The sequence below is a fragment of the Podarcis filfolensis genome, assembly GCF_964270895.1.
Source record: "Podarcis filfolensis genome assembly, chromosome: 9".
Classification (NCBI taxonomy): Eukaryota; Metazoa; Chordata; class Lepidosauria; order Squamata; family Lacertidae; genus Podarcis; species Podarcis filfolensis.
Genome location: NC_139610.1, coordinates 41,468,403 through 41,486,415, shown reverse-complemented (window position 1 = coordinate 41,486,415; position 18,013 = coordinate 41,468,403). Strand labels below are relative to the sequence as shown.

General features: G+C 39.7%; 2 protein-coding genes across 7 annotated transcripts in view; one reads left to right on the top strand and one right to left on the bottom strand.

Annotated features, from left to right (window-relative positions):
• The window catches only part of HHIP (hedgehog interacting protein), a 74,896-nt gene extending 66,494 nt beyond the window's left edge, over positions 1-8,402 (top strand). Inside the window, exons 12-14 of one of the 5 annotated variants that reach the window (XM_083631167.1) lie at positions 1,350-1,498; positions 2,722-2,850; positions 4,507-8,402. In XM_083631167.1, the coding sequence (XP_083487293.1) occupies positions 1,350-1,498; positions 2,722-2,850; positions 4,507-4,631 (403 nt within the window). In that variant the 3' untranslated portion in view covers positions 4,632-8,402. Of the gene's footprint in view, positions 1-1,349; positions 1,499-2,721; positions 4,435-4,506 lie in introns of those variants that run through there. The other 4 variants (XM_083631168.1, XM_083631171.1, XM_083631170.1 and 1 more) reach the window with 4 other exon arrangements.
• ANAPC10 (anaphase promoting complex subunit 10) overlaps positions 1-18,013 on the bottom strand; it is a 117,855-nt gene that overhangs the window by 54,668 nt on the left and 45,174 nt on the right. Inside the window, exon 5 of one of the 2 annotated variants that reach the window (XM_083631410.1) lies at positions 5,435-5,472. In XM_083631410.1, the coding sequence (XP_083487536.1) occupies positions 5,446-5,472 (27 nt within the window). In that variant the 3' untranslated portion in view covers positions 5,435-5,445. Of the gene's footprint in view, positions 1-5,351; positions 5,473-18,013 lie in introns of those variants that run through there. The other variant, XM_083631409.1, reaches the window with a different exon arrangement.

Below are 18,013 nucleotides of genomic sequence, written 5' to 3'. Positions count from 1 at the left end.
CTGAAGGTTTATTATTGTGTGACACTATCATAAGACAAGGTCCTCTGTTTATTTCATTACACGGTATTCATGAAAACTTGATTGCTTCTCTAGGTCCTTTGTGGTATATTACAGAGCTGCAATCCTAATGTGTGAGTGTGTGGTACTGGGATATATGATTGCCAACAGACATTCTGAATGCTTGAATCTATAATAATCTGTGTCAGTTTTGGCTTCTGGGCTATATGAATAGATGGTAGCTTACGTGGGAATTTTTGTGAGATTTTTTTTTATGTGCTCCCAACTTTCTCCAGCAGAGATTCTCCCACTCTGTTTAAACTGGAGTCCACTGTTGTCATCTTTCCACCATCTGAACCAAGCAGCGATAGATCAGACAAGTTCAAACGTACATGTTAAAAATAAGATTAATTAAGCTACAGCAAACACAGGGAAAATAAAAGGCAACATGTACAAAACTATTGGTTCTTATGTGAAATTGTCTATTAGCCTGCAAACACAGGTGACCTCCAGTTGCCTCAAGTTCAGTTCTGACCCCAGGTCCAGTTGTCCCTCCTGGTTCTCCTGTTCTGTGCTTGCTTCATTACTCTAGTTCCTCAATCCCAGGTCTCTCCCCCTTCCACCTACACATACTTCGTTCTTTCTCCCTCTAACTACTCTAACTATAGTGGGTCATGGGTTCGAGCCCCGCGTTGGGCAAAAAGTTCCTGCATTACAGGGGTTTGAACTAGATTATTCTCATGGCCCCTTCCAACTCTATGAGTTAATGATTATTCTTATGATGTGTGTAGTTCTATACACTGGTAGGTAGGTAGGTAGGTAGGTAGGTAGGTAGGTAGGTAGGTAGAATATGTGCATGCCATTTTAGTCCTACATATATATCTCCGGTAAAAATATTAGTAAGAACTTCAAAAATCAGTAGCACCATTATCATTAACTGCTGATACTGGTGTGCTTGAAATGAGATTTTAAAAAAGGATGGCAACTTCATTCTTATTAGCACCTAAACTAATTTTTAAAAGTTCTGTTTTTACCAAGTTAGCAGAATGTCCAAGAGGACTTAGGAGGAGCTATTGAACTGTAAAGCAGTGTGACCAGGCTTCTATGAAAATATTGTTGCTGGCTATAATGTTTGCTGAATAGAATATTGTTCTAAAACAGTGGATTTCATCATCATAAAAACTCTTAAAATGTATGCAAGATATAATTTTCCACAACTTCATAAACTGTTGCATGGACCATTTTAAACAGCTTTCTTTGTGAGGAAAAAAAATGAATCCAGTCTATGTGTAAACAATTTCTCTTTGACCCTGACTTTTAAATACGTATGTTGCCTGTATATTTTTCTACAGGCCTTTAGTCCCAGAAGAATGCAAAAGAACAGCTCTTCCTGCCCAGATATTGACATCTGAATGCTCAAGGCATTGTCGAAATGGGCACTGCACTCCCACGGGAAAATGCTGCTGTAATCAAGGCTGGGAAGGCGAGTTCTGCAGAATTGGTTAGTATTCCGTTCACAATAATTCATGGAAATAGCAAGCTTCCATCAACTTCTGACAAAAGTTGGGTTTTTTTTAATCCATATATTTTAAATTCCTCATTTACTCAAGCTTCTATCAGCAAGCAATGAATGGGTGGGAGGGGAAGGGAAATCACAAAGAGCAAGAGACTCGGAAATTTGCTTTCATCAAATGACATGTGTGCATTTGATAAACTGTGCCAAAGCTATCCTGGATGTTGCTCATATGTAGTCTGTTTGGGACCACTGGAATGAAACGACACACATCTGGGGACTAACACTGTTACCAAACATAAACATTCATTTGCCATCCTTCAAATGCTTCTCCACACTTTCAGTCAATTTCTCTGTGCACACAAGAGGAGCTAAGCTGTGGAAATAGACCTTAGGATGAGAAGATGGAAGCGGGATACAGGTTAAATAGAGAGAATGTGTGAGGCAAGGAAACCTCTGAAGCATGCAGCCATAGAGTCCTTGAGGGACATCTGTCTCACCATACTGTTCAAAGACCAGAAGGAATTTCCTAAGGTCATTCTGTTCAAAGGAGACATTCTGACCACCGCCACTGGCCCAGCTAAGGGCAACGCACTCCAGGAAGGGATCCTAGTGAGTTAGAACAGTGTCTATGGATGTAGTACCTACCCTGTCCAAGAGTCTCTGTTGACCCTCCCAATACTCACTCTGAATGAGTTGGAGCAAAATAAAACATATCATTTTTAGATTAATTTGTACATTTCACAGCCATATTTTTTTTAAAAAAACAAAACTTGATTTTAAAATGGAGCTCTTGATGGTTAGAATTCCTTGCAGCTCAAGGAATTTGTTTACCAAAGAAAAAGACAATTGCAGACCATATGCAGAATAACAGTTGATAAGAATGTGGTAGACTCCCTAATTCAGAGAGATACCGGTACTTTCATGAGCAAGGTATTCTTTTACATATTTCTGTTATATTTGAGCAAGGTATTCTTTTACATATTACTGTTATATTTTTATCCAAGTTTCTTTTCCCATAATGTATCATGGCCTATTTTATATTCTGAGAAACAGACAAAAGCAAATGGTTCATTTTTTTGGAAATAACTAAATAAATCCATACTGCTGCCATTATGATAGAGAAATAGTTCCCATTTTGTACATATGGATTTTTTTCCTGATTCTTGGGAAAGCCTCTACAGAAGAGTTTTTTTGTGTGTTTTTTACAGCAAAATGTGAACCAGCCTGTCGACATGGGGGTGTCTGCATACGACCAAATAAATGCATGTGTAAAAAAGGATATCTTGGTCTTCAGTGTGAGCAAGTGGATAGAAACATCCGAAGAGTGACAAGGGCAGGTATTCTTGATCAGATCATAGACATGACATCCTATTTGCTGGATCTAACCAGCTACATTGTATAGTGTCTGGGACTTATTTGGATACCACATTTTCAATGGGCATTTGTTTTTCAAATCTTCTCTTCTATCTCTCTCTCTCTTCCCCCCCACCAAAAGACTCTTATCCTGCTTTGAAACTCCAGTGATTCCACTGGGTTTGTAGATCTGCCTTTTTACCTTTTCAGAGAAGCAAAAACGTACAATTCACGCACAAACATCTGGTTGCATAACTAGTGGAATTCCAAAATTATATTTCCTCATGTGAAGTAGTTTACACAGAAATGCCACTGTTACCACAAATAATTTCCAATGGTGTCACTATGAATTATTTGATATCCCACCATTTTTTGTGTATAACTATCTGAGTATAGCAATCAGAAAAGGAGTTTTGAAACTGTTGGCCATTATTAAATTTTGGTTTTAACCATGGTTAAGATATTTGGCAGGTGGATTCAAATGACCAATTGCCATCAAATTCATGTAACAATAAACACATTGGTAATTCCCCCCCCCCCTTTCCATTAAAAGCTGTTCTCTGAACAGGATGGGAAAAGGGTATTTTAGTAAGAGCTATTATCCACTGGAATCTTCAGATGAACAAATTATGACGTTAAAATTGCAGTTAGCGTATCAAAAACATGACCATGTGAATCTACCCCACCGTTTTAAGACAATGTTTCGGAACTCCTGAATGCATTCTTATATAGGCAATTCATTGTAAGATTGTAATCTACACTTCTATCAATGTAACAGAATGTTATGCACTTAACTACTTTATCTGGCATAGATGCAAAAATCTGGCTATCGCAGCTTAATTTCCACACTGTTTCAAGTTCTTCATAATTAAATTATATCTGCATATTTTAAAACCAGTCATTGTAGAAGGTCTGTTTTTTTGTTTTTTGTTTTTTGTTTTTTTACTGAATATCTTATTTAACAATGGGCACTGGGTTTGTGTTACATATTTATATTATTTTATTTTAATTTTTTATAATATAGACATCATCTAGATGAACAGCTTTGCCATGTCCTAAATACTAAAGTTACATTTTTCTCCAAATTAATTGGAATGACGGGGAGCAAAAGAGCAAACACACTCTTTAATGTGTTGTGGACATAATGTAGAAATGTATCCTTGTGTCAGCCTTTGTTCGTAATCGACGGAGAAACAGCTGCAGCCAATCAACCAGTCGCTGCAAATGTTGATAGAGTTCTTTCCACTATATCAGGACTGGCCCATTTTTATATGGTATTTGAATTTATTACAGAATTCACATTGAATGGAACTTCACTGGATGGGAGCTCACTTTAGCTAAAGTCTTGCCTGTGTTAAGAGGACACTTGTACAAATCATTAAAATTATGATTATTGCCAAATATGGTTCAAAATGTAAATGTTTCTTGGAGAGTTAACATAATGCTGTTTCCTTTTTGTAAATGTATCAATAAATTTGATGTACATGCTGTATTCAGAATTGTTAAAGTATTGATTAATATTGGAACTATAGGATCACCCTCAGAATTTAAAATGCTTATTCCTGCAATACTTGTGCTGTAGTCTGTGTGTTCATACTTGCGGTGTATATCAATTTCTCTTTGTGCTATTGTTTTTGCAGAGAAGTCTTCCCACACAGAGAGAAGGGAAGAGCAAGGGTGCCCTTCGTCCCACAGTTCATCAAACACCTGTTCCTCCTACACCAACAGTGTGCAATGTTTTAAGCAATGTAGCCTGACACTTTGACCAAACATCCCCAGCCTCCTTGACAATGGTATCTGTAGGAGAGGGAACGCATTTATAAGAGTGAGTTCTTCAGTCACTAAATGAAATCAAGCCATTTCTTCATAAATTTTAGTACTGCTGCAATTTGTAAGCAAAACGCAATAGGTAAGCTGTTGGTGTCCAAACATCTGTTTTAGAGGCAGCAGAAGGAAGCAGAGCCTGCACTTGCCATCCACCTATGATTCCTCTTGGGTTTCAAGTGACCTCCTGACAAATGGAAATTGGTTGAGAAATCTTGGTCGAGTGCTTAGTGAACAATGGGGCAGCATTAAAAAGTGCATGCATAATTTTGCACAATGTAGACCCAACTGACACTCTATTCAGAGAAGGTTCAGGATTAAATGAGCATGGAGACCAAATTACCCTCTTACCCCAGAAAAGGGTGGTCTCTTCCAGTCCTGCTAGCACGTCATTGGCTAAGCAGTGTGACAAATCTCGCAATGAACCCTGCAATAGCCTGCATCTGTAGGTTAATAGCAGCCCTTTGTCTCCATTGCTTTCTCCCTATAGTCTTTTTACTGAATCACATCACAAAAAGTTTTACAATTAAAAAAAAATGTCCTGGCAACCATTTTCGTACATTGACCTTACCTTCTAATCTTCTCTTATTCAACGTGGGGGTGGCATTAACAAAATGTGAACTTCTAGAGAATGAGGCAGCTGTCTAAATCTATCAAATCGTGCTGTTTTATTACACATTACACTGTTCACATAGCTCTGCCAGAGTAAGAATGAAGTTACTGCAACGTTTACAAGCAACTCACATTTAGATGATTCAAATAGCTGGTATTTCCATGCAGACCTGGGTGAGGGAGAAAGAGAGGGTTTTTTTCATAGCTAGCAAAACTTCATCTATGACAAGCAAATATGTTCGGTTCCTATGTTTTTCAAGCAATTTAAACAATAGAAGGTAAACTGTGGTAACAAGTGCCCAAGGCTGCATTCTTATAGAAGGTTAAAATCTTGAAGTGAGTAAATATGTCAACCACACACGTTGGTTCATAAAAAAAACACAGGGATATATAATAACTGAAATCATGGCATTATTTTGTTAGTGATTATACAAAAAAACCCCAAAACTCTTGCCAATTTGCAATAACTAATTGCAGTGCAAGTGGCAATGACACAAAGTCTGTTTTATAATATTGAACTGGAGTAGCAATTGAAACAGCCCAAACTACACAATTAAAATTTTAAATTGGAATAATATGGAAAGGAATGTGTGTCTGTGAGCGTCTCCTACAAGTATATAATATAGCATGAGAACTCCCTGATGGAAATAAATTGTTTTCAGTAAATTCACTGAAAAACTAAGCTGCATATTTATGAAAAGCACCACAATTATTGAAGAAGTCTGTGGATGACTTTAAGCCTTATTTCTAAAAACTGCCCTTTAAGCCTTAAAAAGAGGCTTAACAGAATATCGTAATTACCTTGAGTAATGGAATGCAAAAATATGTAAAATTATTTCTGTGACAGTTTCATTGCTAATTAAGCTCACACCATGGCAACTCACAATACGACCCTAAAAATGAAGTTTACAATGAAACTTTTGCCCCCAGTAAAAATTAAGGTCGGAGGGGCAATCAGTTAATAGGCTCAAAGAAGAGCATATGACTTTTGTACTTGTGCTCAAGCTTTTCTTTCATCAGCCTCTCCTGGTCTGCAATTCTAATGAGGTTATTTTGAAATATTGTCTTTGTTTTCACAGCAATGATATTTTGGGGTAGAAAGTGCTCTCGTGCGCAAGAAACTCTGCATATGTCAGTGCATATGCGTCTATCTACTTACGAAATTGAATGAATTTCAATAATTTTATCTCTCACCTTTAAAGAACAATGCAAACAAGAAAGCTCTTATGAAAAATATTTAACTAATAATGTATAAATAACTATAGCAACCATTAATAGTGACAAGTGTGTGTAGACCCACTGGTCTGTCATTACATGACTCTTGAGAGCCTGGATATTTGACAGAAATGTCACAGTTCTTGTGATATTAAGGTGCCATCATTAAGCTATTCTCTAATTAGTTATAGCAGGCCTATATATTTTCTTCCGTCAGCTGACTATTATGTTGCATGTCCAGGGCATACGATTAGGCCAAAAACCACAGACTGGCACTCAACCAAGTCCACATTAAAGGAACTGCATGAAATTTGGGGCATGTCTATGTATGTTGTCTGGGGTTTATATCCCACCATGTTCCATATTCCTAGATAATTGGGGACAGGGTTGCAGCCTTAAGGGCTGAAGTTGTACCACTGAAGGTGCAGTGATCAGTTGGTACAGTCAAAGGTAAGAGAAATCTATGGATGTAGAGAGGCCCAGGCTATCAATGGAATTATTATAGAATTAAGGACTGGTAAGTAAAACATGGGCGACTCTATTTCCATTTATTTCCTTTAACTATGACTGCTCAAAATAGCTAACTGTGTCCAGAACTGCAGAGGACTGCTGAACTCTTACGTTCCAGACATGCTGGATTTTCAGGACTCAGCTGCCTACGCTGATGCTGGATGGGATGATGTCGGGACATTTCATAATAGCAGGGTGATTGGTCACGCTTGAAGTATGAATATGCTGGTCCTGTGCTAGGTGGATAAATTATCTGGGTCTCACTCCACGCCTCTCTGGTGCTTATGCCCTTCAGTACCTGACTGCAGAGTGAGGAAATCATGTAGACAAGAGCAAAACAAAACCCATTCCTGCCCCACTCTCAAATGGCACCTATAATGGCATACAGAGAGCAGTGGTTCTGCCCTTTGTAATAAGCTAGACAATGCAGTATTTTGGGTTTCCTCATCATTCCTTATCACAGTGTGGAATGTTAAGGAAACAGCAAGGCTGAGGTTCCCTTATGTTTGGAGGCAGTAATGTTTCTGAATACCAGTTGCTGGAAACCACAGGAGAGGAGAGTGTTATTGTGCTCAAATCCTGCTTAGTAATTTCCCACAAGCAACTGGTTGGCCGCTGTGGAAACAGGATGCTGAACTAGATGGGCCATTGGTCTGATCCAGCAGACTCCTCTTATGTTCTTCATCACACTAAAACAGGGCTCTGCTTTTCTTGGTTTCAGCTCTTTAGCATTCCTAGCCTAATGATTAATCTGTCAAGCAGAACAAAGAGTAACTCTTAATGTTTTGAAAACAAAGCACCAGTACAACAGGATACATGCAGAGATATGTGGCTAGTCCAGTTAGGAGGAGGTCTGAACAAATGAAGAAGGTAATCCTATATCTGTTCCCATGCCTCTGGAGTAACAAGCAGTGATGTTCATTGGTCCATTCCTGTACCAAGCCTGCAGATCTTGCTCAGCACAACTTCCCTGTAACATGATAATTTGCAGGATTGCATTTACAAGGAGTAAGGGATGGCTTTTTATGGCATTTTTACGATTTAAAAGTTTTCAATTATTTTAAAATAAGTGCAGCTCTAACACTGATTTCAGATCACACATGATTATAGATATCCTCATTCTATATGTAGCATATCTTTATCACACTAGTGTATATAGACATCATAATGTTATCAGCTAAAACATGGGAGACATGTGTTTGAACAAGGAAGAAAGGAGCCATAGCTGAAGTCTTGGTTTGCAATGCTACACAACAAAGCCTACATATTGTTAATGAAGTTTAGTATATTACATATTTGTATTTCTCCTTCAACTTTTCAAACATTGTCTGCTTGCTTATATAACAATAAAACATCTACTTTTTAATCTCTCCAAGTATGTCTGCTATATCCCTCCCCACTCCACAAAATACATTTAGAATTTTTTTGGTTGGGGGGATGACTCTTGAAGGAGAAGGGTGAAATTAAGTAAATTTGCCTAGGGTTGCAACTGAAGCCCAGTTATTAGTCCCATGTTTCAAACTAAGCAGATCTGGGCCTGGTCAGTGCTCAAATGGAAGACTACCTGGGAACATGTATGCCACCTTGGGTTCCATGTTGGAAGAAAAGTGGGATATAAATGCAAGAAAATAAAAAGCAGTGAAATGGGATTTAGCAACAGCAGCCTAGGCACGTCTACTCGGAGGTAATTCCCATTGAATTCAGTGGTATTGACGCTTAGGTAAGTGTGCACAGGATAGCAGCCTTAATGTAATTAACCCACATGCTGCTGACTCAATGAAAGCACATTGCAACCAACTTTTGCTATAGTCAGCTGTAGCTCAGTGGTGGACCACATGATCTGCAGACAGAAAGTCCCAGCTTTAATCCCTGGCTCCTCCAGCTAAAAGGATCAGGTAGCAGGCAACATGAAAGATTCTACGTGTGACCCTGAATTGCTGCTACCCATGACAAATAAGGCCAAGCTAAGCTAAGCTGGCAAGAGCCTGAGCTGGTACAAATCAGGTACCCCTTTCCCTTCTGTTGCAGTGTTTTATTTTTCCTGGCTGTGCCCATAGCAGCTGCATGACAGCTGCAGCTTTTCCACCATGGTGATGGAGAGAGGTGCACCTCTGCTTCCATCCAGTTGCGCCTGGTTATTATAATATCAGAGGGAGGACCAAAAAAAATATATGTGTTACATTTGATAGGCTCTGTTGCACAGAAAAGAACTCCGTAAGGCTCAGGCCCTAATTACTCAGCATATGGTCCTGCCATCATGAGCTGGCTTTGCTTGCTTTGGTGATTTATTAAGAAGTTACAAAAACCTGCTGACATATTTATACGTCTTGTAATTAATATGCACCTGACCTTTCATTTTTGTTTTGAAGAACTTTGCACATGGGTTTTACCTCAAGTCCTGGGAATGCTCAGCTGGCCTCCATCCTGCAAGCCACTGCATTTAAGTAATCTCATTGAAATGAGAGATGTGCCAGGATGTGATTTCAGGATGGTGTCCATTTGGAATAACGAGTCTTTCATTCCATCAACACCTCAAAACAACATCTGGGTTATATTTTTCTTTTTCAGTAGAATTGTATTTAGGATTTTTTGTAAAAAAAACCAATCTGTCTCATGGGAGTGTTTCAGGTGTTAGGCTGTCTGGACGCTCATCGCCAATTGCCAGGAAGGGTGGAGTCACCTGATCAGCTTGGAATCAAAGGATTTGCATTTGGGACCCCACCTCCTCACAATATTACAAACTAATGGGTGGAGAGTACACCTGCCAGGAAACGTAATATTATTGCTGCAGCTGCAGTTTGTAATGGTCACAGAAGGCTTTGACGGCTCCATTACTCAGGAGAAGATCAAGAGCAAAGGAAAGGGATTTAAAAAAATAAAGAAGTATAACATGTTACATTTATATTCAATAAAGTCTGAAATTTACAAAAGTGAGAGAAAATGTAGTTCAGCACATTGGGACTTCATGCATCCCTTGAATGCTGGTGGATTGCTGTGAGGTCAGACCCACCCTGAGAGTTATTTATGAACTGTGTCATCTTGCAATTCAAAAACACCAATTGCTTATCCTGGCTGTGATCACAAATGCACTTGTGCCAGTGAAGTTTCATTGACGTTTACAGGGATCCAGCAGCTCAAATACATTTAGGACTGCAAAAAAGGAAGGCTAGGAGGACTGTAACCATATCTGGGCATATGCCACCAGCTCAAGCTAACACTAACATTAGCTCCATCAATTGCACTGTTATGACAGCTACTGACTTAGGGGATCTAATTGGAGCTGGGTATCTAACTTAAAGATTCAGGAATCAACATGCTGCTCTCATTTCTTGTGTTTCTTTGGCTTTAAATGTCTCCACTTTACTGTTCAAACTGACATTTATATATTTGCTAATTAAAGTCTGTAAAACATTGCTTACTTTGATGAACCATGTATATTGTATGAATGATATTTGTGAGGTTACGTGGCAAAAGCTTTCAGCTGTCAGGGCTCCCCCGCCCCCCCAAAAAGTGCCTACAGGTTTTAACTACTCCAGGGCACCTAACATGCAGGACCTGTGTCAATCTCCATAGTGTCCCCTCTGGTAGGACGGAGCTGAAGAATCACCCTTCTGATACCAGCATTGCTGTATCTGGATGGCACAGGGATGGGACAGAATGGTGCTCAGGTTAGAGCTGCATGGATGAGCCAGAAGGAGGCTTCACTGGTTTGGCTCCACTAGTTCACCTGCACAGCCCCAACCTTGCCAACCCACCCTGCCCCATTACCATCCAGGTATGTTGTAGGGATGCCAGTAGAGATGGGTGGCTCTGCAGCTCTGCCCCACTCCAGGGGAAATTTTAAATAGTGGGTAGACTTAGCCTCCTGGTGTTACTCGACTGCTGGCCACAAACACTACCAGAAGGAGGGCATACACCAGGAGGTGCTCTACCTGGGCTTTCCCAAAATTGGAACCATCCCAGAAAACAAGCTGCGGACATTGCACAGCCTTCCCACTCTGTTTCACCACCAGTCCTCTTGTCCCTTCTCCTTTAACCTCCACCTAAAGCAGGCAAGGTAGAAGAGCAAGTACCCAAAAGTTAGGAGGAACCTGCTTGAAGGCACAGCCTACCAGTGAAAAGTGGAGCACCATCTCCAGGAAACGATTGGCAGCATCACTGCCATGTTAGCAGTGAGGAGAAAAGGAGCAGGAGCAGCAGCAGCAGTGCAGCAGATGCATATTCTCTGCAACAGCTAAGAAAGTGGACTGTGGTCCATGAAGATCAAGACTCTTTGATGTTAATCCTGCTGTAGACACAGCTACCCCTCTAGAAAAATGTAATGTGATGAATGTAAGTTCTCCCTTGTGTGGCTCTCACCTGCCTCCTTCTATTTTCCTTTGCTTTATGAAAAGGTTGCCTTATACTGAGCTGGACCATTGGTCTATCTAGCTCAGTATCAACACAGGGTTTGGCAGCAGGGTTTCGGATTGGGTGTATTCCCAGCCCTACATAGAGATACTGAGGATTGTACCCAGAACCTTCTGTATGCAAGGCCAATATTCTACCATTTCCCAAAGTGATCGAAGGTGAAGATTCCTTCCGTCTGCTGTAGCATCAGAGTACCTAGGGTCACATATTGCCAATCCCAGGCACTGACTAAGGCATTGTTTGAATGATGTGAAGCTTGTCACATTGTGATAACTTAAGGACTCACAGTGTAAGCATTGTCCCATGGGTTTATCTTAACCAGTATGTCTGATGGTGAATTTTACAAGAGCACTAGCCATGGGTTCTTCCTCTTGATTAATAGGTTCATCACATCACCATAGATGGATATTCCACCCATTCATTTCAAATGTTGCACCTTGTTTTTTTTACAAGGAAGATATATCTGAAAGCTAGCATCAAAATAGCATCAATAATAATGTTGTATGGGTGAGATCAACTATTTGCTTGGGGGGCGCCAACAACATACACGGCACATAGCCCAATGCAGAGGAGTCACGTTGACCTTACATCATCACTTTTCACAGAAATATACAGAAAAGGCTTCTTCAGCAGTCCTATGTTCTATGCTATGAGTTTAATGGAGGCTTCCATAGCTGCAAAGAGATTAGCTTTACCTGTTAGTGTTTTACACATACCATTAACAGGGAATTTTCTTCTGTCCTCTCTGTTTTGCCTGAGAACTTGCTTGTAGGTACCATTTTTGGGATGTGTCTTCAGCATAATGAATAGATGTTGCTTTGAGAAGTATCAGATGCTTTTGGAGCATGGAAATGGAACATATTTTCTCATTAGGTTAATTAACAGCTCTGCTTGGGTGGTATAATTGGGTATAAATTTTCCTCATACCTAAAAAGGATTTTTATTTTTATTATGTTTTCTGGTGTCTTTAAATTTTTATGGCTTCAACTCTGTTTAGTCTGCATGTAATCCTTGAGAGAGAAAACCCAACATTTTAAAAAAATTAATAAAAATAACAGTTCCTTTTCTCCAAACTGGCACTTATTCTATTTTATGATCCTTTCTGTATTTTCCCTCCTTTCTCCTTATAATTTGCATGCAAATCCTGAAGGAGTAGTCCACAAGTCAGGGAATTTATGATTACATCGTCAAAGTAAACTTAAGCAGGGTGATATATTAAACCTGACAAGATGCTGCTCATTAATCTTTGAAATATAGCCAGGTGTGAGGTAGTTATGAGAGACTTCCAAGCAGGGAAAGCGTAACGCAGCACCCAGTGGTGGGGCTACATGGAGGGCTCCCTTACCTCATGCAGTGCTGCCTGGGTGGGGACTGGGAACTGGACATCACTCCAGAAAAATTCAGTTGGATGGAAGGAGAAGGGAAATGTCATGCCTCCTTTTGCCAAGGGTCTTGCAACCCTTTCAATGTTTTGTTCCAATTAGGCTAGTATGGTCCAGTTGGCAGGATCTTGGCTTTAGGCCTGCTTTGTTTTGCCTTGACAAATTCCTCCATCTCCTCAGCCTTAAAAATGGAAATAACAGTGATTGGTGTAGAAGTTTTAGGCCTGGTCTATATAAACTGATGATCATATTGTAGGAGTGCTAGAGTGGATTCCAGTCCATAAAAACTTGTGCCAAAATAAAACTGGGCACTGCCTTGAGCTTCTTGGAAGACACGTGGAATTTAAAAGTCAATGCAAATAATAAATTTTTAGTCTTTAAGGTGATAAAAGGCTCATGGCTGTTAATGTAGGACAATGCCACATCAGACTATGGGTGAAGCATGACGGGGGGCATTTGTATGAAATGGAACCAGTGCAAAAAAACCCCAAAACAAAACAATGGAATTTTGTTGAGTACAAATGTTACCGTGGGTAAAATAAACATGTTAATCCATCCTTAGAACTAATGTAAGCATACAAGGCAGGTATAATATATAACCCTCTCATGTGACTGTATGAGCTCTAGAATACAGTACAGTCTCCTACCTGAATTCTGATGTGACGCAGTCCCATCATAACTGTGGGACTTTGCCTTTCATTATCATTCTAAAAAGGAGGGCTAATGCATTATGATGGGTATTGGTAAGAATATATATTAATTATATTTAATCCTCTACAGACCCACGTGTGTGGGTTAACTAACAAAGGGGGAATGGCTGGTGCCTGTTTCTAAAAACACAGAGCTATCACATAAAGAGTCCTGGTAGCAGTTTAAATCCTATTGTTAGGCAGATTAAAGAAGCATAGGAATAGACTATTAAACCTTCTTTTAATTCCATTCCAGCTGCTTGAGGCAGCTGGCCCCCTTCTACTCACATGCAATGAAACAGGCCACACTGAAGTAAATTAAAAAATGCTTTACTTACTTAATCCAAGGTCACAGTCTGGAGAAGAGGGGGGATGTGACCCTCTAGCAATTTAGAACTCTGTGGTCCTTAGCCCCGTCATATACTAACTAGCATTGTTAGGTTTGACTGCAAGTTTCCACACATTTAATGCACAACTGCACCATAGAAACAAAAATCACAATCAGTTTATAATCAACTAAGCTCTACCTCCACTGTTGGAGGCAATATGCCTCTGGATACCAGCTGCTTGGAATTGCTTTTGCACTCAGGTCCTATTTCTGTTAAGCATCTATTACTCCCACTATGCTTCTATTGCATGCATTCAAGATCCAATTGAATCACCACTGACTGTATTTTTTTGCATTTCATTGCCATTTAATGCCAACCTCCCCATTTTTACAATGTATTTGATTTCCAACTGAAGATTGCACTTCATACATCTGATGAAGTAGAGATTCCAGTGGTCCATAAAACATATGCCATAATAGGTTTCTTAGGACTTTAAGGTCTTGGCACTTTTTGCTGCAACAGACCAACATGACTATCCCTCTGGAAAATCTTTTAATGGGTTTCTCAGAACACAACTAAATTGCGTTATTACTCTTCTGGTTAAAAACAAAACAAAACTTTTTTAAAAAAAGCTATTTACCCCTTGCATGCATACATACAGCTGTCCTTTACCATTTCACATCAAGTTAAATGCAAAACCTCAGGTGAACCAAAAAACGTTTTCTGAGCAGCTGTGGAAGTTTGTCATACCTCTGCCCACAAACTATTTCCCTGCTAAAAAAGCCAAAGCTGTCATGTTTTTAAAAAATGAGTTTCTACTGAAACTGAATCCCTGTCTAAACAGAGAGGTTAACAATTTATCCCTCTCTCTGTACCCTTCCACTTTGATTTTTATCTCAAATATTAATTTCTGTTAAGACCACCCATTCACTTCTTTAAGGTAACTTAATCCTGAGATCTCTCATCAACATCTACATCTACAGACAAGTCAAACTTCCCAAGTAGATTGAGAGCACATTTCATTTTTCCATCTGTTGGCTCTTTTTGCATCTGACTGCTGAATATTCTGCATTTCAAAGCCATTATCTGACTTTGAATTGAACCCAACATCATTATACTTAATGCTTAAAATCTCTTTAGGAAGTTGGTTTATGCACAGACATCTCTGTGCTTCTAAATATTATTTCAATGAGCTAAAATTTGAATGCAGGGGGCCTGGGCTTTGTTCTCCACAGCCACGAAAGCTCCCTGGGTGCCTTTTTGGCAGATCACTATCTCAGCCTAACCTCTCTCTTGCTGTTTGGCTGTTTGTTGTTGTTGGTCACCTTCAGTATGTCAGTATTTTCCAGGAGGGATTCAATCACACATGATGGAAATCCAGATTTGCACAATTAAAGTGGATTAAACTGCTCTGGAACAACAACTTCACTTTAAAAAAAAATTTGGTTAGGAAAGTGACGGTGAAGTGCACAAGTAGATGTGGGATAAACAACTGATTAATGGACAGATGTACAACCATCATCCAAATTGCTCCTTGCTGTATAACTTCCACATAAACAAATAAGAAAGAGCACGCTACAACCTTTCTGCAAGCAAATCAAGACGGGTGCTCAGTAAACAATTCATCTGTTTTTATTATTTGAGTGAAAATAGATTGGGATGATGAGGCTGCAATCCTACCTCCACTTACCTGAGAGTAACTCTGCCCCCCTTTAATTCAACAGGACTTTCTTCTGACTTATTTACATGGTTAGGGTTGGACTGAAAAGCACTAATTCAGTAACATCCAAGTTACAAGAAAGTTACAACAAAGGAGGGCCACTCTGCATGTTACTTTTGACAAGGGAAAATCGTCTGATCTTGATGAAGATCGGCATTCACCATTTCACGGATCCTGGCTAGCATTTCTCCTGTCCTAACGTAGTAATGCCTGATGTCACTCTAGCCCTGTTGAGTCACAATGTGCTCTACCAGTGAGCTATGACAGGGATCACAACATGCGTAGGAGACATGGAGATGAGCACCAGCCTGTTCTAATGCTCCCCCCATGATAATACCAAGGTTGCAGGTTTGATTCTTGTATGGGACAGCTGCAAATTCCTGCATTGCAGCAGGTTGGACTAGATGATCCTCAGGGTCCTTTCCAACTCTACAATTCTCTGATTCCATTCTTCTTCCCACCTGGGACCTGATAATGCAGTGTTCCCAGTTGTGCAGTCAACCAAATGGACTTGGAAACTTCCTTCAGGCCTCCCTGCTCAACAAGGGAGGCTGAAGGCAGAATGGATGTTCCACAGGTAGTAGTAGTGTCAGCCCCTTGTGCACCTGCTCCTCCTGCAGTGATTCCCTTTTCCCGTACAGCAAATGAACTTATGTGAGGTTACATTCATAAGACTGATGTAAAATCACCTTCTGATGACCTGGTCAAAGTGAAATTTGAACATGCAGAGCTGCCTCCTCCACCCGGCTTAATTTAACTAGTCTTGTCAACTCCTTTTTTAACTCTACTTTAAACTCATCCGATATTTTGTCCATGTGGTGATTGCAAATTTATGCTGATATGCCCCACAGATAAACTGCAATACACAAATAAGCCAAACAAGTTGTCCAATAAAAGCCCAGTTTAAAAAACAAATGCTGTCCGTAAAAACCACACACACATAAAATAATAATAATAATAATAATAATAATAACTCAAATGTCAAGAATGTACCATCTAGAATCAAGGCTTATCTTCACAGAATCAAATTTAATTTTTTAAAAGCTAAAATTCAGCTCTCTGTAATTATTCTCTCTCTACATTGCTAAGTAGCATTTGTGGATGGGATACAGATAACATCTGAATAAGTTAAATGAACTATAGCATTTTTTTTGGTCTAGTTGTTGGCAGAAACCGCGTATAATGGCTTTCCAATATTGCTCTTCCTGACAATCTCTCTGTGTCTCAATGAAAGAGGCATTGAGGAAGGCAAGAGAAACGGCTAAACAACAACACCTAAGAAGCGATGAAGCTGTAGAAACAGCTGCGCTGCATGCGCTTGGAGCATGAAGAGGAGCAAGAAGGGTGAACCACAGCAAGTTTTTCAAATGGGCAGAACAGAAGCGAGGAAGAATGTCAGGATGTTCCCTTCAAAGATCCACTCCTTGCAGACAGCTGCTTTGTCAGTGATGCAACAAAAGTAACTTGATCATTTTTATGTATTACTGATGAGTAAAACAGCTCAGAATCATTTTATTTTATTTTTGAGAACTTGCTACATGCCTGTTATGTGCGTGGTGCAAACAGAATTATAGAAAATGAGTTTCATGCAACATGGCCATTCTTTGTCATATTAACCATATAGCAGAACAAACAGAACATCAGTATTCCCTGTATAGGGAAGTTTTTCATGTCTGATGTTTTACTGTGCTTTAATAATTTGTTAGAAGCCACCAAGAGTGGCTGGGTCAACCCCGTCAAATGTGTGGAATAAATAATAATAATAATAATAATAATAATAATAATAATAATAATAATAATAATAATATGTGGCTCACCAGTGGTTCATGGTCATACAATGCTGTAAGTTTCCAGAGGGTAGTGATTATTACAATGTAATGCGGATGTTGCTGCACTTTGTCAGGGTTGAAAATACTTCCAAAATGGGTTGTATTCTAGTGCAGCTGTTCCACTCATGCAAGCTAGTTGCGCAATGGAATTTCCCCTCTTCTGCTTTCCCCTGTATTTCCCCACACACCTTCAAAATCTGTTGCAGAGGAATGTGGGGGTGCCTGGAATGGAAAGCAAGGGGAAGTTCTGTTGCATGAGTGGAATCCCTTTCTCTCTCTCTCTCTCTCTCTCTCTCTCTCTCTCTCTCTCTCACACACACACACACACACACACACACACACACCAAGCAAATAAAGCAATCCCCACATTTGTAATCCAAGCAGCTGTGATATGATTTAGAGATTTTAAGGGTGTTTCTAGATTGATGGCTCCTCCTGTGGCAAAACCACAAGTTTTGGCTACCCACCTGCAGGGAGATACTCTATTCCCCCATTTTCCAAAAGTGGACAAGGTTAGCCTTGAGGAATGAATGGCATTGTTTAATTGTACAAGATCTTCATTGTAGTGCTAGAGAATGTGAGTGAACAGTGAGAGGTTGGTAGGGGAAGGTTTTAATTGTTGAAGGG